Here is a 21619-nt window from a genome sequence, read left to right as displayed (position 1 = left end):
AGGACAATACCTCATCGGGGAACGCTCAGATTACTGGCCGCATTTTTCGTCCGTGCAATTTCCCCAAAGGTACGCCGTTGAATTGCCACCAGAGACAGCGGGATTGGGGAGCTACCTGCTGGAGTTCCTCTTCAGCTGCCAGGAGTATTTCTGCAGCTTGGCGTTTCCCAAGCCTACTAAGAGAGAGTGGATCGGGTTCCTGGTGTCCAGGTTTTGCGGTCCGGCCCGTGACTGGGCGGAGCAGCTGGTGAGTGCTGGGTTGCCAGCCCTCCATGATGTCACTCAGTTTGCAGAGCTGTTTATGGAGGAGTTTTCACAGCCTGGACAACTTCGTGACCTTGATTTACTGGGGTGGAGAGTCAATGGACAGCCCCAGGTGGATCCACCATTCAACCTCTATTATGAGGAGATGGACAGGGCAGTGATCCACTTCAGTTTCCGGCCAACGCGGGGGTGAAATCTCCGAGATGTATGGCTGAGGGCTGCGGGAGAGAGACTCAGCTTCAATGTCCCACCTGCAAGAAGCTGGGCCTCCAGGAAGCTTTCTTCTACTCTCAGGAATGCTTCAAGAGCAGCTGGCGGGAGCATAAGAAACTCCACCGGAGAGCCCGTGCAGAGACCCAGCCCGGGATCAGCAGGGTGACCCGTCGGAGGTCATAGCACCAGAGCTCAACCCTGAGGTCCAAGTCCAGTCTCAAGTCCCTAAGGTCCAAGTCCCAGTCAAGCCTCCAGGCTCTGACGTCCAAGCCAAGCCTCCAGGCTCTGACGTCCAAGCCAAGCCTCCAGGCTCTGACGTCCAAGCCAAGCCTCCAGGCTCTGACGTCCAAGCCAAGCCTCCAGGCTCTGACGTCCAAGCCAAGCCTCCAGGCTCTGACGTCCAAGCCAAGCCTCCAGGCTCTGACGTCCAAGTCAAGCCTCACGTCCCTGACGTCCAAGTCAAGCCTCACGTCCCTGACGTCCAAGTCGAGCCTCACGTCCCTGAGGTCCAAGTCGAGCCTCACGTCCCTGAGCTCACATTCAAGCCTGCTGATCCAGTTGACCAAGCTCTGCTCACGCCCCAGTCTGCCGACACGCCCAGCCAAGTTCCGCTCACGCCCCAGTCTGCCGACACGCCCAGCCAAGTTCCGCTCACGCCCCAGTCTGCCGACACGCCCAGCCAAGTTCCGCTCACGCCCCAGTCTGCCGACACGCCCAGCCAAGTTCCGCTCACGCCCCAGTCTGCCGATACGCCCAGCCAAGTTCCGCTCACGCCCCAGTCTGCCGACACGCACAGCCAAGTTCCGCTCACGCCCCAGTCTGCCGATACGCCCAGCCAAGTTCCGCTCATGCCCCAGTCTGCCGACACGCACAGCCAAGTTCCGCTCACGCCACAGTCTGCTGACACGGCCACCCAAGCTCCGCCCATGTCCAAGGTTCACCTGGTGACCTCAGAGCCTCAGCCTCCCTGTTCAGCTGTGGACGTCGCTCAGCCTCCCTGTTCAGCTGAGGTCGTCTCTCTGCCACCCTGCTTCACTGAGGACGTCGCTCAGCCTCTCTGTTCAGCTGTGGACGTCGCTCAGCCTCCCTGTTCAGCTGTGGATGTCGCTCAGTCTTCCTGTTCAGCTGAGGTCGTCGCTCAGCCTTCCTGCTCCATGGCAAATATCGTTCCCCCCTTCTGCTTCAAGGAGACCCACGCTCCTCTCCCTGGCCACACGGAGACCCACGCTCCTCTCCCTGGCCGCACGGCGACCCATGCTCCTCTCCCTGGCCTTACAGGGGACTTCGCTCTGCCTTCCAGTTCAGCTGGGGACGTCGCTCTGCTTTCATGCTCCGACGAGGACGTTGCCCTGCTTCCCTGCTCCGCCGAGTACAGTGCTCTGTTTCCCTGCTCCGCCGAGTACAGTGCTCTGTTTCCCTGCTCCGCCAAGGACGTTGCTCTGCCTTCATGCTCCGACGAGGACGTCGCCCCGCTTTCATGCTCTGCCCAGGACGTTGCTCTGCCTTCATGCTCCGACGAGGACGTTGCCCCGCTTTCATGCTCCAACGAGGACGTTGCCCTGTTTCCCTGCTCCGCCGAGTACAGTGCTCTGTTTCCCTGCTCCGCCAAGGACGTTGCTCTGCCTTCATGCTCCGACGAGGACGTCGCCCCGCTTTCATGCTCCGCCCAGGACGTTGCTCTGCCCTCATGCTCCGCCGAGGTCGTCGCTCAGCCTGTCTGCCCAGCCGAGGTCGTCGCTCAGCCTGTCTGCCCAGCCGAGGTCGTCGCTCAGCCTGTCTGCCCAGCCGAGGTCGTCGCTCAGCCTTCCTGTTCAGCTGAGGACGTCGCTCAGCCTCGCTGTTCAGCCAGGGTCGTCGCTCCGCTTCCCTACGCTGCCAAGAACACCGTGCAGTTTCCTGGCTCTGCTTGGGACATTCAGCCCAGGGGGCCGGGGCCGCCAGTGAAGTGGGATGACTCATGGCACTCCGGGAGGAGTGCCTTTGGGGGGGGTTCTGTCACGATTCCCCCTTGAAGCAGCGTGCTCTAAGCGCGAATGCGCGAGCACCTGCTTTTCCGTTGTTGACTGTAATGACATCTGGACACGTGTGTTTTGTTTATGTTTCTGTCATGTCTCCTCCCTGTTCTGTCATTGGCTGGGATTTCACATGGGTCTGAATTGCTCTCAGCTGCTAGCGGTTTAGACGCTGATCATGTCCGTATATATACCGCGCACCTCCCAGCACACAACGCGGAAGATTAAATGTTTAGAGTTAGTTTAGCTCGTATCATAGTCATGGTCCATGTTTAGAGTTAGTTCGTGCTGGATTATCCGCTTCCCGTCCCTCGTCATAGTTCGTTTCTTGTTTTGTTTATCGACCCTGTTTTCCGTGACCACAACCTAGATTCCTGCCTTGCCCCGTGTATGCCTGTTTGCCAATCGCCTGACCTCTTGCATGTTTATGGATTACGTTTTGGATCACGTTTTGGATTTGTCTGCCTGTCTGTCTTTCAAATAAACAACTGTTCATCCTGCACTTGCATCCGTCCTATCTCTGCTCCGTCACGATTCGTGACAACTACTACTACTACTACTACTACTACTACTACTAATAATAAAAATAATGATAAAATACAACCAATTTTTATATGGCACCTTTTCCAGCCAGACTGGACTTAATTTGCATTTCCTATGCATTGCTTCGTCTGAACCGTAACGTCAATATACCAACAACTTTCAATGGAAAATTGCTAGATGTTGCTATATGATGTCGTGCTAATTAACATTGCGTCATTGCATCATATTTCATTCTGCCTAGGGTCAGCCCTTTACATTTGTTTGCTTCTTTCCTACTCTTTGTGCTTACATAATGTAATTTAAACCACCTCAATTCCCAGTAAAGCTGTTCTTATTTACATATTTTCCTGTTTCTATTGTCAGATGATGGAACGAGTATGAAATAGTGACTGAAACGCAACGCATTAAGATTGTACATTTTAACCAGCAGTCACTTCCAAGCCATTTCCAAGCTGCTGCTCTGTACTGCTAAAATTCTGATTTTACAACCACGACATTGTCTGCCAAAATCATCATACACAAAGACAACTGTAATATGAAACTGTAGCTTTTCAAGCTACAAGCTACTCATAGTTTGAAGTAGTTAAGCTACAGTCAAGCTACTAACTACATTGAAGCTATTTAAATGGGTAAAATATTTAATATGTCATGATTGTAAATCAGCTTATGAATAACTGTGTATAATTCTGCATAAAAATTAAACACAATGTAAAAATAATTCAATAATTCAACAATTACGAATTTATAATGTGCACATCAAGCTACTTATGAATCTCACATGACAATTGCATTCATTTCTATGTGCGTCCTGAAATTTGTGCTTGAACTCTTGTATTATAATCAAAGTATTGGACAAAGTATCTTAATCTTTGGTATGCAAAGATTACATATAAAGGTAAGATTTATTATTTGATTCCTTAAGTCACATGAACTTCGATAAAAAAGGTCACGGGTAATTGGTTTTCTCATTATCGGAATCAGTTGTCATCTCCCGCTCTATCATGGATAATAAGCATGAATAATTTACACTTCTGATTAAATGAATCATGGAAATAATGATAAATAATAAATAAGTTAAGATAGGAACTTTTGGAGGCTGCAGTTGGGAGTCATACATTGAGTGAAAAATTTGTATTCATGTTCTATTGAAAATAAACCCTAAAGTTTTTAGCGATTTCATATTTATTGATTTTTTATAATTCAAGCACTTTTTAAGCTCCACTAGATTAAAAAAATGCCTATTTTCAAGCTTTTCCAGTACTAAAATTTCAAAAAGCAAAATTCAACCACTTCAAGCACCTTGTACAAGCCCATAAGATCTTTATTTACATTTAGAGCTCATTTAGAGCCCAAGCACAACCCTCTCAATTTAGAGCCATAAATTGACAAATGAAATTGTTTCCATGTGTAACATTAAGATAATTATTTAGTAAAATGAAAGGTTATGTTCTCTACAAAACCTTGTCTTTATATTATGTTTACATTCCTGTGCTTTCTGTCAGAATTATCTGATGTATGCTGATTTATATACAATGCTATCTTGTGGCCTGCTAATTTGCCTACTAGCTGGCAGACTATTATATAGCTACATGAAACATTGACACGCGTATGCGTTATTATGGTGTGTTTTGTGTTGATGAGAAAATAAATAATTTAATAAATTTTGAGAGTGGTGCTGTAGCATAGCAAAATAAGAAAATACATGAGGGGGTTATTACTTTTTAAATGCACTATAAGTGGTGTATTACCAATTCAGCCCACGTGAGTGGGACTGTCATGTGGGCTAACACTAAACAATCCTTCACCCTGAACCGAGCAACACAAGAGTTTAAATACACAAACTAATCAAGGGGAAAACTGAAAACAGGTGAGAGTAATTAAGACACATGATGGAGACAACACATGACAAGACATGGGAGGAGATAGGACATAAACCAAAACAAAATACGTGTTAACGTAAACAACACAGAAGAATGCGTGGGTATGCATAGTGCTGTGTGCTGTTACACGTGCTGTGAGACTCTGCACGCAGCACCCAGCGCAGGGGGGAAATACATGACAGGGAACCTCTAGCTTTTGAGCTCATACAAACATTAAATACATGTTTGTCCTATGTTTAAAAAACAAAACAAAAAAACCCAAAAAACATGCTAATTCTTATTCAAATAAACAATATCAGATTTGCAAACTTAATGCTAGCCAGATTTAAACTGAACAACCTGAAACAGGGAAGCATAATGATTTTGTATAATAATTTTACTTTATATATAATTTTTAAAACATAAAAATACATTTAATTGTAGAGACCAATGAACATGATAATGATCTAGAAAATGTAATGATGATAATGTAGTCTGAAAATATAGTACCTAATAGACAATCTTACAAAAACAAAAAGACAAACAACTAAGGTCAAGACATACCATTTATTTCTAGAGTTTGCTTTTATGAACATCTGGATCATCCATATACAAAGGGAATGCAATCTCAAATAACTAGATTTTTCATCATCAGTAGAGAATCAAACTTCGAACTTCTTCAAAGGTCAAAAATAAATAAATAAAAAACTGTCTCATTTGTTAGGGATCTGAGGACAGCTAATCTCTACGCTTGTCATGACCATCACACCCATATGTGAACATATGTGAACATTATTGAACATCCCATTCCAGACCTCTTTTGCTGTTATAGAAGATTTTGGAGCATGGATGTGGGGATTTGTGCTCATTCAGCCACAAGAGCATTAGTGAGGTCAGGCACTGATGTCGGGTGAGAATGCCTGGTTCGCAGTCAGCATCTCAGTTGATCCCAAAAGTGATCAATTGGATTGAGGTCAGTTTTCTGTGCAGGCCACTCATGTTCTTCTACACCAGCCTTGGCAAACCATTTCTTCATGGCCCCTGCTTTGTGCACAGGGGTCTTGTTATGTTGGAACATGTATGAACCCCTTAGTTCCAGTTCAGGTAAACTATACTGCTACAACATCCAGCTATGTGTTTCCAACTTTGTGGCAACAGTTTGGGGAAGACCCACATGTGGGTGTGATGGTCCACAAGGTGTCTACAAACCTTTGGCCAGAACATATCACTCAATCACTAAAGTAAACAGGAAACTGAACTGCTATTACACTGTAAAACATGGTAGCCCCATTAAGTTATATGAACTTATTTCTTCTCTTTAACTCCAGTTGTCATGACAGGTTTTAGATATTGACATATCTTTAGACATATAGCATGGACTAAGTTTACAAGTTTCACAAATTAAACTTAAAGTTAAAGTTAAACTTGACTTGGAAAATGTAACTTTTTGACTTGAAACAAAGGTTATTTGCAAGTTGAGTTTACTCACACTTTTAAGGCAGCAGGTGAACTTCCGTATAACCACCGGAAATGTTTTACAGTGAACCTATTACAAGAAAACCTAATGAGGTAACGTACTGAATAAGGAAATTACAAGCAAGTATATTAACGGATGCAATATCAGGACCAAAAGCATCTCTGAGATAATCAAAACCTGAAAATCCATACTTGTGATATTAATCTTGGCAAATCATACAGAGCTAATGACGTTTACTATACCAATTGGTATTAATCACAGAGAAGAAACAGTGCTGCTCACAGTGTACAAGATTCTTTTTTCCTCCCTAACATGTCAGCCTAATAAATTGGCTCCTCAATTGGCTCCTTCTTAAAGTGAAATGTTTTTAGAATAGCAGTTGGCTTCTGAAGCACATGTTTCTAGACACACACAGAGGGTTCTTATGAGATGCTCATTGAATACAATCTACTACAACGTTTCTTTTTCTGTAATATCATGTGACAAACCTTGTAATCACTGTTTATGGTGCACTACATCTGATAACTATCTTTATAATGTTTTTAATAAGACTAAAAGGTGGCACAAAGTAAATTCATAACTATAGCACGCTACCAACATTTACATAAGCTTATTGTTTTCTTTTATTGCTTTATATACTGAAAATAATGAAAAGGAGCTATGTAAACATTGTCAAAATGAAACTGTAGCTGTGTAAACTTTTTTATGGTTTGGTCAGGTGCTTGGTTCTTGCAGTATGGTTCTTGCTGATGTAAGAACATATATATATATATATATATATATATATATATATATATATATATATATATATATATATATATATACATACATACATACATACATATATACATATATATATATATATATATATATATATATATATATATGCAGATAATTAGAAAAAGAATTATGTCACTGAGATTTAATCAAAATATCCTAAGAATAACAATAAAAAGGCATTGTAAAACATGTAATACAACCAGTACTAGGCAAATGACTAGATAAAGATAAAATAAAACAGGAATTAGAGAAGTAGTGTTAATTCCCTACTGAGTAGCAACTCTTTGAGCTGGTGTGACTGCTGTTGCACAGCAAAGCCTTTGCCATTTATGCCTCAGCTGGAGGCTGTAGAGGACCGGGTTAAGGGCTTAGTTAGCCAGGGTAAAGGTCAGCACCCATACAAACATGGAGGAGGTTAGAGCTAGATGGACTTGGAAGTTGTGTGTAAGAATGAGAAAGGTGAAGATAAAGATGGGACTCCACATGATGAAGAAGGAAATCATGAGAATAAGGAGTGTACGGAAAAGTTTGAAGTCCTGTTTAGACACTGCACTTGACTGTTCTTGTCTTTGTGAAGTGGTCGTGTGAAGTCTCCTTTTGCAACGCTGCTTGATCTGTGTTCAGCAATGAGAAACAATGAATCAGTGTCATGTATTATTATTATTATTATTATTATTATTATTATTATATAAAACATTGTTTCTCAATTTCAAGTTTTGCGACACTGTGTTCTGTGCAATTTTGAGTTTTCATTGCTCTATCACAGCTTCTCATGACACCATCTGTTCCCACTTTAGATAAGATAAATAATTAATTGCTAAGAGAATAGACCAGGATGTCTTTTTTTACTGCCCTCTGCAATGATTATATAAACTCTCTAATGAAAAATAATACTAATTGTCAACAGTTGACTGCAATTTCTCGCTCTCAATATTTGCCAAATGTTTCAATTAGATAGAAGAAGTGGAAACCATAAGTGCATATCTTTTACCTGTAAGATTTTGGTGTAACTGATTACAATGCTACAACCCGGTACCAGAAAGCCTAATGCAAAGAAGATAGCACACCACACAACCTCGCCCAATAAATGTGGCCATATCAGAGCACATATATGCATTTCTCCCTGTGAACAAAGACATAAAGCTGTAATGCACACTCAAACCTTGGTAGATCAATATGAAAAACAACCAAACATAGGGAACCATCGTAACCTCTTGAGAGGAGCTGACTGGTATCACCCTGGAGAACAGAGAGAGCAGTAACACTGCAACAGCACAGAAGAACCAGATAAGAAGCAGCACTCCAAGTGACCATCTTGGTTTTAGGCTGGGTGTAGTCTCCATCTTCAAGATTGCAAGCAGTCTCTCAATACTGATGTCGGCCAGCGTGGTGATGGTAACAGTGCCACTCATGCTGATAAAGTACATGATCAAGTGGCAGGCAGCAGAGCCCAGTTTCCATGCCTTGGTCCACCTCACAGTAATGACAAAAGGGACTGTGCTGATAAACAAAAGGTCAGCGAGAAAAAGGTTCAAGGTCAAGATGGTGTTGTTAGCTCGTCGCCTCTCTTTGATGACGAGTATAAGCGCACCAAGGTTGCCAACCACTGAGACTGAAAAGAGGATCAGTAGAACCATGGTCTGAATTATTGGTACAAACCAGTATGAATGTTAGACTTTACAGAAGTAGGAGAAATAGGAGAAGTTCTGCACAAGGAGATGGGATGTAGGTTCAATCAAGAGTAACATCTTCCCTCACTGAGACACGGACTGTGACGCTAGAACTGGGATCTTTTGTGGAGTTAAACTCCTTGCGTCATCCCTTTTAGTATAACCCTGCCTACCATAATTATGACTTCCTTTTTCCTGCAGCTGTTTGTTAAATCCATATAAAACTGTACCGCCCTGAACTCTATAAACTAATTCTTGATATAAAAAGGCACATAACGCTCTATTTTGGGGGACTTTGCAGGGGGTTGGTGCAATCCAAGCTCTCTATTGATTTTCCAAAATGTCATTAGCGCTCGCTAGCTGGCTTGGCTATGTGATTACTACATTACTTCAACTTCAAATAAAAATTTTATTGTTCTCATGCACAACCATACAGAATGTACAGCATGCAGTGAAATACTTTTTTTGACTGTCCGTAAGATAAAAATGTAATATACATAAACCACCTTTAATCTTATGTGGCATCAAAGCCATGAAAACCTCCTTGACAACAGAGGTGTTTAAAAAGCGATTACAATAACACTTGCCCTGTTGGGTAAATACAGTATTGTTCCTGTCTTCTCAGTCATTTTATTCTACTTGCACAATATTTGCAAAAAGTCCATTTAGTAATCAATATATTTTCGTTACCAGGAACTTTATAGCTGTTTTGTCAGCTGTAGATGATTTGACTCATTTCTTTCTATGAGCTTTGAGAATATCCAAGGTAAAACAGCGCAGATATGTGGAAGATCAGTGAGACATGCTGTTATTGCTTTTTGAAATGTATCCTGGTTGTGGTGCTCCCTCTATTGACTGCATATTTAAATATATGTCTTTTTCTAATGATCAATAAAACTCACTTCACTTTTTTTGAGGTCATGAAAGTGCTTCAGGGTTTCAACTAAGCCCTTAAGTTAAGAAAACCCTAAATTATAAGGTTAAGGATTCCCTTAGTCAAACATGGGTTGCAAGAAAAACCCTAAGGGTCCACTTAAATTACTTTAAGGCCATCATTAACTATTTCCCCTTAATTGCTTAAGTGTTCCCTTAAGTTCCGTTATGTGTTGCTACAAAGTCCTTAGCAACCATTTCACCCTAAAAAAAAAAAAAAATGAAGGGACCAAAACAGGTCCCTTAAATCATATGCTGAACTCAAACGGAAGTAACGAGGTACATTTTTAGTGATCAAAAAAAAGTTCACATAATATAGCGTCTTACCCAAGCTCAATGTCTTTTTGTATCAGAGCAAAGAAGAGACTGCATTACAAAGCAAAATACATTTCACAAAGTGCAGGCTAAAATATTAAGTCAAAACATTATTAGCGTTCATCAACGTTATTGTACCTGCTTCCCGAGTTGCTTTGAGGAACGTCTGCAATACCAACTAAAGTAGAAGAATCCTTCCCTATAATGTCTTGGACCAGTTTTGCTGTCACGGACAGGTCTTGTGGCAGTGGCTCTCCTCCTTTACACAAGGAAATATTTGCTAAACTCTATCATACCAAGCGTGCTATTCTTTTTGATACAAAAAGTAAGGTTGATGTAAAACACTTCAGCTTCAATGCCACTAACTCACCAGTTTTTCCCGATTCCTTTTTATGGTTATTTCTTTCTTTCTGGAACACACAAATACATTTTCATACTTTTCATTTCTTCTTCTATTGTGTGCTTGATGGCAAGATTTCTTGAATTATTTTTTTCCGTTATCTCGTTATCTCATGCCAGGCTTTAGTCTTGTGCGCATGAGTGACATATGGGTTAAAGCGGCTTTGGAGGGAGTTTTTTCTTTTCCCATATTCTTCTAAAAGAATGGCTTTTTTCATCTTCAGTCCAGTTTGGTTTACATTTCTTGGTTTCAGTACTGTTACTATTTTCCATAACTGAAATATTGTAGTACAGTTGGTGTAGGATAAGTTAAACTTGTTTTATGGTCCATTATGTTCTGTTTATTGTGGGAGATTTCGTAAGCATAGCAACCACTTCCCTATTGCTGTGCTTTGCCAGAAACTATCGCAAAATGCTAAGTATAAACACTTTGGTAAAGATGACATTTAAAACGTTTGTTGCAACTCTCTTAAAGAAATCCCTTACCTCAGGGATTGGCTTCCCCTGAGGGATACTCTTAAGTCAAACCATTTAAGGGTTTTCATGCAACTGGGCCCAAGTATTTAAGTTTTCATAATGATGAAATGATGTTGCCCTCTAAACAATTCGCTTCACTGGTTCTAGGTTCCAGACCAGCACCATCTTGATGCTGGGACAGAACAATTTTGCTGACAATTTTGGGGCAACAGTTGAAAGTTTTACTGGAGTTTGGGGTTAGGCATTGGCTCCAAAACCAGTACTGGCACCTCATTCATGGAAAAATGCTATAAGATAAAGTGGGAATGTGAATCTCATCTGACCTCCACAATCATCTCCAATTTTCATCGTATTGTTGAGAATGTGCAAGGGATCCATCCTAGTGTCCGTGATGGTTTTTAGAAGGTAAGCACACATAACTTGCTCATTTTCAGCCCTGGAGATTCATGCCTTAGACCGGCCCACTTTAGTTTACGACTGACTATATTAAAATAATGTAATTAAAACCTCAGTATATAAGTCTGCAATAGTGCACTGTTCTCTACAGCCTTGTAATTCATTGTGTTTTTCAAAAATATCATCATTTCCAATTCAGTGCAAATACAGTAGCCTTAGTGCTGCTTCACAGTGAAGATTTATTTAACAACAGTATTCTTTACAACAACACAATGTAATGTTTAACAGTATCAGAATCTATTTTCTGTAAAAATAAATAACTAAATAAATAAATAAATAATAGTGTTAATAAATATCTAAACCTTGAAATGAAAAAATATCAAATAAATACAAATATAAAATAATAATAAAAAATAATAAAAATAAAATAAAATATATTGCACTTTCTAATGACACCATCATCTATTTTTCCTTTGCATAAGTTAAGCAAACGGCTGCTTTACAACTTCAACACAAATATGAGAACATTAGTTAAAGGGTAAATCTCCAACACTATTCTTTAAAACATCACATTGTCCTTTTCTGCAATATCTGAATATATATTCTGTGCAGAATTGTTCACACATATCCAATCCTTAAACGCAAATAAAGAATAAAACAAGCATTGCACTGTTCTCTGCAAGAATTCTTTTCACAGTATAACTTTCTTATGACGGCTTCATCTCTTTCCTCCGCATAAGTGTAGCTTCAAGGCATAGGCATAACCACGCATTCTTTGGGGGTGGGGGTGGGGGGTCGTGTCCCCCCAACGTTGAGGAAATACCAATCTGTCCCTCCAGTATACAGTACAAAATATTTTCTATATGTCCCCCTTTAATGAACCCTGCCAACGGATCTGTCTTTTCTTCATCTATTCTATTTATTCATATCTATTCCTTTTTAATATATTTCTGTTTGTTAAGGAAAATCGGTGTGTGCCCCCCCCCCCCCTTCCAATTGTACACTTGGTTGCGCCCATACTCATTGCAAGTTCACTGATATATTTTCGCCGCTCCGTCTGTAAGTAATGGAGACAGCAGCCAATCGTAGAAAGTGCCGCAGAACATATAAGCTTTTTTCAGACAGTACGTAACTTGATACCTAAATAGTAGGTAACCTTAGCTTAGTATAGAAGGCATCATAGCATGGCTTGGTTTGTTCTTAAGAACGTCAATTAACTTTTGATATTTACACACCCACGAAGTAGGCTAGGCTAACGTCAGTTCCAGTTTTTGACCATTAACGTATATTCACTTGCATATCCTCCCGCCGAGTTCGTTGTGAACCCTTACGTTGTGACAGACTGTCATATATGCGAGTGAAAGTGAGGAAAGTTGCACAGCATTTTGTTCCTTTACACTACATTTGGGCTAAGGACAACTAAGTGATTTTACAAATATAAGGCTCAGCATAATGCTGAGATGTCCTGCTTGGCAACGAGAGATATGGAACTAACGTCTGAGTTGTGGCCATATTATAGTTATCCATTCAGAACTAGTTATGGCAATTTGTCTTTAGAATTAAGAAAAGACAACTCCAATACCCTTTACATAGCTAACGTTTCAGGTTACCACTATATATCGTTGTACACTTTGTACACTTATTACATAGCAAGCTAATCTGCATGATGACATTAACATAATAAATGACACCAGTTACACAAACAGAATATTCAGTTGCCATTTCTAGCATTTTTAGCACCATCTAGTGGGCCTTGTTGAAATAAAAAAATATTTGAGTAAATGAACCATTTCTTATGTTGATAGCATTTTCACTACTTTGTAAGAGGTGAATTGGAAGTAGCCTGCTTGCATGTGTCTGTAAAGATTCTACATTTTTGTATAACATTCTTAGAAAACTATCTTAGAAAATTTCCTAAAATGTTTTTCCCTTTGAACACCTTTGCTTGGAAGCATCCGTGGGGAAATTGTATTTACAACATATATAGTGTTGAATTTAGTTTCATAAGTAGCCATCCTTTTTGAGTTTGTTTAAAAGTCATGAGTGTATGCTTAAATGTTAGCGTGTGTGGTTTGCTTGCACACATCTTAGCTCGCCTCTACTTGGTGTGGTGGGTTTCATGGTAGGTTATGGAGCAGAGAATACATCTGCCCACAGGACATCCACAGCACCCCACAATTTCCCCATGCTGTGGGAGCTTCAATCACTCAGAAATCACGTGAATTCAAATGGTAATTGTAATCCTAAAACTATGTTCTAAATATGCAAATATTCAGTATCAAACTTTGGATGTTGGTGGGGGATTGGACCCCCCAATGTCCATACCATGGTTACGCCCTTGTTTCAAGGAAACATGGCCAACCCTAAAACATTAATAAACGCCTGAGCAATGCACTGGTCTCTGCAACTTTATTTATCACAGTGTCATTGTCCAAAGACATGAGAATTTCAGTCCTTTGGTGAATGTGTTTCCAGTCTTTCATGCCTTCCTTTATGAAAAGGCCATCGCCTACCAAAGGTGCAAATGCCAAACAAACAGAACAGTACAGAGATTGTTTTTTTCACAGTAAGTCAGCCACTTGCGGTTTGTTCCATCTTTGCTCTTGAAAATCTTTGGTATAGGAACATTTGGGGTTTGTTGAGGATGGTAAGAAAAAAATGTATGTATATCTTGTGACTGAGGTCGAGCAAAATGATCAAAACTATCAACAGAATCATCTTCATCTGCCTTGTTCCTAGCTTGTGGCTCTGGGTTCTGCTGCTGAATTGTTGCCTCTGTTATCAGTCCCTGAGTAGACTCTACTCTCCCTTTCACATTTCCTTCTGTATCCCTAGACTCGAGTGCAAATTAATCACAATGAAAATCATTCTGTAATCTTTAACATATTTGACATGAAAAGCATGTTTTATTTTAACTACTAAAATATCCAAATGGCAAAATATGCAGGCTTATTTCATATGACTTTTATCCTATTCCCTTTCAATCATGGGCTTTGTATCTTTAGACTACTATCTTTTGATAAAAAAAACATAATGGGTCACTAACACTTGGGCATAGAAAATTGTTATAGGCCTGTTGTAACTAATGTGATCATGTTTGCTTATTCACACACTGTGGTACAACAGCTTACCTGTGTCTTCCACAGTGAAAGCAACAATCTCCTGCATAAGCCTACAACTGGGTCCTGGCTCTGCTTTGGACACTAAATCAAATTTTACAAATTGTCATATTTCTCACCACAAATCTCCCCTTCTTACAAAGCTTTCTGATCAAGTCAAGTCAGTTTCACTAATGTAGTGCTGAATCATCTGGTATCATTCATTATCTCAGGGCATTTTTTATTGAGCAGGTGTAGCCTACACCATACTCTTCATTAATATTAATTCTTCTAATTCTTATATTAACTCAATGAGCAATAGAGGCTGCTGCTGCTGCTGAAGAGCTACAAGAAAAAATGTATTGCATAAACATGAACGGTGGTTTGCAGACAATGTTGTTTTGCACAGCTGCTAGCATCTGGCACTGCTCCTAACTAGCTTAACGTTAGTTTACCGGTCATCTCATCGTCCTCATTTGGTGTGCTGGTGAAAAAGCTGCTGTTTTGTACATTTGGCCGTGTCAGTTTGAAGAGCTTTCTTTTTAAAAAAAAATCTTGCCTTTTCATCGCTGCCTTTGCACTTTCTATTTTCCATTTTAGCCTATATCCTGCATCAACAACAAGCACCACTGACTGAAGTTTACAAGTAAAGTTTCTTTTTTTAGCAAGGTGCCGCTGTCGGGGGAGTCAAAAGATAATTACGTCATCATTAAACTGCAGGCTGCACTCTTTGAGTGGGCTGCGGAAAAAATAATAAATAAAAAGAGTGGGGCTGTGGTAAAATATTAAATAAAAAGAGTGGGGCTGCGGCAAAATAGTGCAGGCAGCCTAGGGACATTATCCATATTTCAACCCAGTGCCATGACAACACTGGCCCTCGCGGCCCACCGGAAATTCTCTCGGTGCTCCCGATTAGCAAATCCAGGCCTGCTTGTGATTGAAGTCAGCTTAAATGGTTTAGCGATTATTTAGTCCTATATTTCTTGAATTTCTGGAGACTGAGATGACTGTAGTGCTTTTTGGAACATGTAGAAATTCCTTCTAACTGATTGAAGACATCACTGTAGAGTAATTATAGGAGGTGATAGTTTTAAGTGTTAGGAAGAGTTGATTTACCACTTATTTACATACCTTCAGTAACTGCAGGGCAATAGATACTGCAATGAGTCAATTTGTCTAAAATGATCAACTGATATGGTCTGAAAAACATACTGATATATCATAAAGATATACTGATATTAGTGCATATTGAAAGAAGCAGAAGTTCAAGAACTGTTTAATTGAAAGAAAATGTAAACAAACCAGCAAATACATATAGCAGAGGATATTGATCATTAAACATTTCTGCATAAATGAAACCTAGGATTTGTGATTAGTGAACATCTACTATATATCAAAATCTAGACTATTTCTAATACACATTTAGTTGTTTTCAAAATGAAAATGGTGTGAACTTTAATTTGGTAACATTAATTAACATTAATTTGTACCAAAGCACTTGTCAAAATGTACCAGAAGCTCTCTATGGTGACTGGTTGGATACTGAGCTCTACAAATGGGACGCTCCAGAAAACTCTCATCCATGAGATTGTGAGCTCTTGGGGGTGATGAAAAGCGCTAAGGACTTTCCTTGGGAACTCTCTCCAGTACAGTGTAGGCTTTTGACACAGATGATGATGTCTCTATCTGTGCTTTCTGCAGTCCACCATGCACAGCATGACTCAACAATCCATACTTAATATGCCTTGATCTGTACGGTGGATGTACTGTCATTTGTGAGTCTTACCTCAGATTCTAATATTGCAACTTAGTCCATAGCCTTACTCAGCATCTTCAGAACTCTGTGAAGTTGTAATTGGAGATGGTGATTAACACACATTTCGTCTTCAAGGTCCTTGGCAGACAGTTGAATCTGAGGGTGGACAAAGAAATAATTACTGTCAACCCTGACTGGGAGAAAGCATTGAATGAATGAATGAATGAATGAATGAATGAATGAATATCATGGGGGAAAAACATTCATTATAACATAATGTAATATGCTAATTGAATTCGCACAAAATATTGTACTAATAAAAGACAATTAACATTTTGTAGTAGCAATAACCAACATTGGTGGTGGATATAACCTCTCAGAAACATCAATTAGATTTGGATCACCGTCAGATCACCGTCAGATCACCGTCAGTTCCGATAGAACTCAATCAGGTGACTGAAAGCTTAGAGTCAGCACTCCGCTACACGCTAGATAGAGTGGCTCCACTCAAAAGAAAAATAATTAGAGAGAAAAAATTAGCACCCTGGTATAACAATCAAACAGGTACCTTAAAACAGATAACTTGACAGTTAGAACGTAAATGGCGTCAAACCAAACTGGTGATATTTCACACAGCATGGAAGGAGAGCCTCCTGAAATATAGAAAATCTCTTAGCGATGCTAGAAAAATCTATCTTTTCACCTTAATGGGAGATAACAAAAACAATTCTAGATTTCTATTCATCACAGTAGCAAAATTAACTAGGAATAAAACCACTACAGAGAGAAACACTCAATCATTACATAGCAGTGAAGATTTCATGAAATTTTTCATTGGTAAGGTTGAAAATATTAGATGTGAAATTCAGGCTATTAAATTAAAACCAGACAGTATTGTATCAAACCCATTAGATGATAATGTAGCAATATCAGATCAATGTTTAGAGTGTTTTGCTCCACTTAGAGAGATCGAACTAGTTTCATTAACCTCTTCAGCCAATTTGTCAACTTGCAAACTAGATTCTGTGCCTACATGTTTCTTTAAGCAGATTTGTCCAGGAGTAATTAAACCACTTTTAAATATAATCAATTCTTCCCTTAGCACTGGCTATGTACCTAAATCACTTAAATTAGCAGTTATTAAACCCCTGTTAAAAAAACCTGACCTTGACCCCTCTCAACTATATCAAATCTCCCCTTTATCTCTAAGATCTTAGAAAAGGTTGTAGCAAAGCAGTTATGCTCGTACTTACATAGGAATAACATTTATGAAATGTATCAGTGAGGATTTAGACTTCATCATAGCACAGAGACAGGGTTAGTTAAAGTAGTAAATGACCTTCTACTGACCTCTGATCAGAGTTGTGTCTCGCTGCTTGTGTTACTCGACCTTAGTGCAGCTTTTGATACTATAGATCACACTATTCTCCTTGATAGATTAGAAAATGTTGTTGGCATTAAGGGAACAGTCCTCTCCTGGCTCAGGTCTTATCTGACCGATCGTTATCAGTTCGTAGATGTAAATGGTGATTTCTCCATGCGTACTGAGGTTACTTTTGGAGTTCCACAGGGTTCTGTTTTAGGCCCACTGCTCTTTATATATGCTACCCCCAGGACAAATTATTCGTAAACATGGAGTTAGCTTCCACTGTTAAGTTGATGATACACAGTTGTATGTTTCAGCGAAGCCAGAGGACAGACAGAAGCTTAGTAAAGTTGAGGATTGTGTAAAGGACATTAGACGTTGGATGTTAACTAACTTCCTTTTACTTAATTCTGATAAAACAGAAATACTTTTATCAGGCCCACGTGTAGCTAGAAGTAATCTTTCTGATCACATGGTTACTCTGGATGGTCTTTCTGTTTCATCATGTACAGCAGTTAAAGACCTTGGAGTAATTATTGACTCCAGCCTATCATTTGATGCTCATGTAGATAATATTACTAGGATAGCTTTCTTTCATCTCAGACATATTTCTAAGATAAGAAACATATTGTCACTACATGATGCAGAAATACTAGTTCATGCATTCGTCACCTCTAGATTAGATTACTGTAATGCCTTACTGTCTGGATGTTCCAGTAGGAATATGAATAAGCTCCAGTTAGTCCAGAATGCAGCTGCTAGAGTCCTAACTAGAACTAGAAGATACGACCATATCACACCAATATTATCAATACTGCATTGGCTCCCAGTAAAATCTCGCATTAACTATAAAATACTTTTATTAACCTATAAAGCACTAAATGGTCTCGCGCCACAATATCTAAGCGACCTTTTGGTTTTATATGATCCGCCACGCCTACTTAGATCAAAAGATGCAGGCTATTTGACGGTACCTCGAATAGTGAAGGCTACAGCAGGGGGAAGAGCTTTCGCTTATAGAGCCCCACAGTTATGGAACAGTCTTCCTATTATTGTTCAGGACTCAGACACAGTCTCAGTGTTTAAGTCTAGGCTTAAAACATATTTGTTTACTCAAGCCTACCCTGACTAGATTCTGTTCTACTACTTCGCAGTCATAATAATCTTTTTTCTCCCTCTCTCCTTTTGCCGAGCCCCACACAAATTTATGGAGATACTAGAGATCCAGATCCTTTCTGCCTCTGGATGGAGCTCAAATCTTCTCTAATTCCAGACTGCTGGGACTACGGCTGCTCCTAAGGCCATACAGACTTCATATAAATCCATAATGAACTTTTTCCCACTATCTGTTGTTACCCAGATGAGGATGGGTTCCCTTCTGAGTCGGGTTCCTCTCAAGGTTTCTTCCTCTTAAAACATCTTAGGGAGTTTTTCCTTGCCACCATCGCCACTCAGTGGCTTGCTCAGTTGGGATAAATTCACACCTTTAATATCTGTATACCATGTTGATATTTCTGTAATGTTGCTTTGAGACAATGTCTATTGTAAAAAGCGCTATACAAATAAAATTGAATTGAATTGAATTGAATTAATGAGACATTGGAACACTGAGGGGGCGTTAGAGAGCCCATAAGGCATGACCAGGTACTCGTAGTGACCCGAGGTGGTACTGAAGGCCGTTTTCCACTTGTCCCCCTCACAGATGTGGACCAGGTTGTATGCATTACGTAGGTCCAACTTGGTGAAGATGGTCGCTGACCTTAGTTGTTCACGGCCTGAGGGTACCAGTGGCAATGGATAACGATACTTAACAGAAACTTGGTTTAGGCCCCGGTAGACTATGCATGGTCTAAGGCCGCCTTCTTTCTTCTCTACAAAAAAGAAACCTGCTGAGGCGGGAGACATGGAAGGTCTGATATATCCCTGTTGGAGTGCTTGAGAGAGCAGGTAAACTAGAACTCGTGGTGGGCTGGTTCCTGGAAGTAGCTCAATTGCACAATCATAGGTGCAGTGTGGTGGTAATCCGCTCGCCCTATCCTTGCTGATTACTTCCATGAGGTCATGATATTTGGGAGGAACTCGAACTGGAATGGGTGGAGTGGGACTCTGCACTGTCGTGGCTGCCACTGGGATAACTGGGGATTGCAGGCAGTTATTGTGGCAGTATGGAGAGCACTGGATGACCTGTTTGTCCACCCAAGAAACCTGGGGATTATGGAGCTCCAACTATGGGAGGACTAAAATGATGAGGTGCCGGGCTAATACAGTGATGTAAAGGACTATGGAGGGCACTGACCTGGAGTCCAAGAGGTGCTGTACGGTGAGAGATGATCCCTCCTCCTATGGGGGACCCATCAATGGACTGGATGCAACGTGGCTGGAGTAGGGGACGAATGGGAAGGTTTAGGTCGTGCACTGTTTGTGATCAATGAAATTACCGGCTGCTCCTGAGTCAATCAGTGCTGTGAGTACAGTAGGCACCCCTGAGTCTTCGATCATAACAGGTAGCACGAATACAAGAGTTGTATGTAATTGGTTGGAACCAATTTGGTGGTAATTTAGTGCCGGGGTCTGTTGTTCCCGCTCTCCCTGAAGGACCATGGCTTCTTGAGAGGGCACTGATGGACGAGGTGGTTATCCTCTCCACAGTAAAAGCAGTGGAACTCTCGGCGACGCCTCTCCCTCTCCTCCTCACGAAGCCGCGCTAGCCTGAGCTGCATGGGCTCCGCAGCTGCTCCTTGCATGGGGACATTGGGCTCACACAGCGTTGGGCGGTTGGTCTGGCGCAGTTGGTCCAGATGAATCGCGAGGTCAATGAGCACATTGAGGGAGAGTTGTTCATCCCGACAGGCTAACTCCTTCACCAGTTCTGAGTTCAGTCCCTGACGAAACGTTGTCTTGAGGGCCGTTCGTTCCATACACTCCTTGCCGCGATGGTACGAAACTCGAGAGCACACTCCACAGCATCACGTGTGCCCTGCGTGATTCTCATGAGTTCCTGTTCTGTCTCCCATCTGTCGGGAGAGTGATCAAAGGCATCCTGGAAATGTGTAATGAACTATTTTAGTGAAGCGATAGTGCCGCCCTCCCGCTCCCACACTGCTGTAGCCCATAACAAAGCGTGTCCAGTTAAGAGCTCCAGGAAGTGTGTGATCATACAATTCAATTCAATTAAATTTTTATTTGTATAGTGCTTTTTACTATAGACATTGTCTCGAAGCAGCTTTACAGAAATATCAACACAGTATATAGATATTAAGGGTGCAAATTTATCCCAACTGAGCAAGCCACTGAGTGGAGACAGTGGCAAGGAAAAACTCCCTAAGGTGTTAAGAGGAAGAAACCTTGAGAGGAGCCTGACTCAGAAGGGAACCCATCCTCATCTGGGTAACAACAGATAGTGTGAAAATGTTCATTATGGATTTATATGAAGTCTGTTTGGACTTAGAAGCAGCTGTAGTCCCAGCAATCTGGAATTGGAGTAGATGAGAGCTCCATCCAGAGGTAGGACATCCGAAACGGATCAGGCAGTTCCGGAGAGCAGAGAGGATCAGGATCTCTAGTATCTCCATAAAATCGTGTGTGGCTCAACAGAATGAGAGAGGGAGGGAAAATATTATTAGGACTGTGCTTAGCGTAACAGAAAGTCTAGTCAGGGTAGGCTTGAGTAAACAATTACGTTTTAAGCCTAGACTTAAACACTGAGACTGTGTCTGAGTCCCGAACACTAATTGGAAGACTGTTCCATAACTGTGGGCCTCTATAAGAGAAAACTCTTCCCCCCTGCTGTAGCCTTCGCCATTCAAGGTACCGTCAAATAGCCTGCATCTTTTGATCTAAGTAGGAATGGCGGATCATAGAAAACCAAAACGTCGCATATATACTGTGGTGCGAGACCATTTAGTGCTTTTTAATAATAGTATTTTATAATCAATGCGAGATTTCACTGGGAGCCAATGCAGTGTTGATAAAATCGGGGTGATATGGTCGTGTCTTCTGGTTCTAGTTAGGACTCTAGCAGCTGCATTCTGGACTAACTGGAGTTTGTTTATGCACCTTCT

At 41.0% G+C, this 21619-nt stretch overlaps 1 protein-coding gene across 1 annotated transcript; it reads right to left on the bottom strand.

The window, feature by feature from the left end:
• Window positions 1-7289: 7289 nt before the first annotated feature.
• On the bottom strand, window positions 7290-16820 carry LOC108260697 (free fatty acid receptor 4-like). The gene is made up of 3 exons (XM_047152125.2): window positions 8360-16820; window positions 8140-8271; window positions 7290-7762 (listed from the first exon to the last, which is right to left on the bottom strand). Exons 1-3 carry the CDS (start codon window positions 8783-8785, stop codon window positions 7517-7519), a joined length of 804 nt encoding a protein of 267 aa, XP_047008081.2. The 5' UTR covers window positions 8786-16820; the 3' UTR covers window positions 7290-7516.
• Window positions 16821-21619: the final 4799 nt, after the last annotated feature.

This window comes from Ictalurus punctatus, chromosome 29 (genome assembly GCF_001660625.3).
Source record: "Ictalurus punctatus breed USDA103 chromosome 29, Coco_2.0, whole genome shotgun sequence".
NCBI lineage: Eukaryota > Metazoa > Chordata > Actinopteri > Siluriformes > Ictaluridae > Ictalurus > Ictalurus punctatus.
This window is presented reverse-complemented; position numbering and strand designations above follow the sequence as displayed.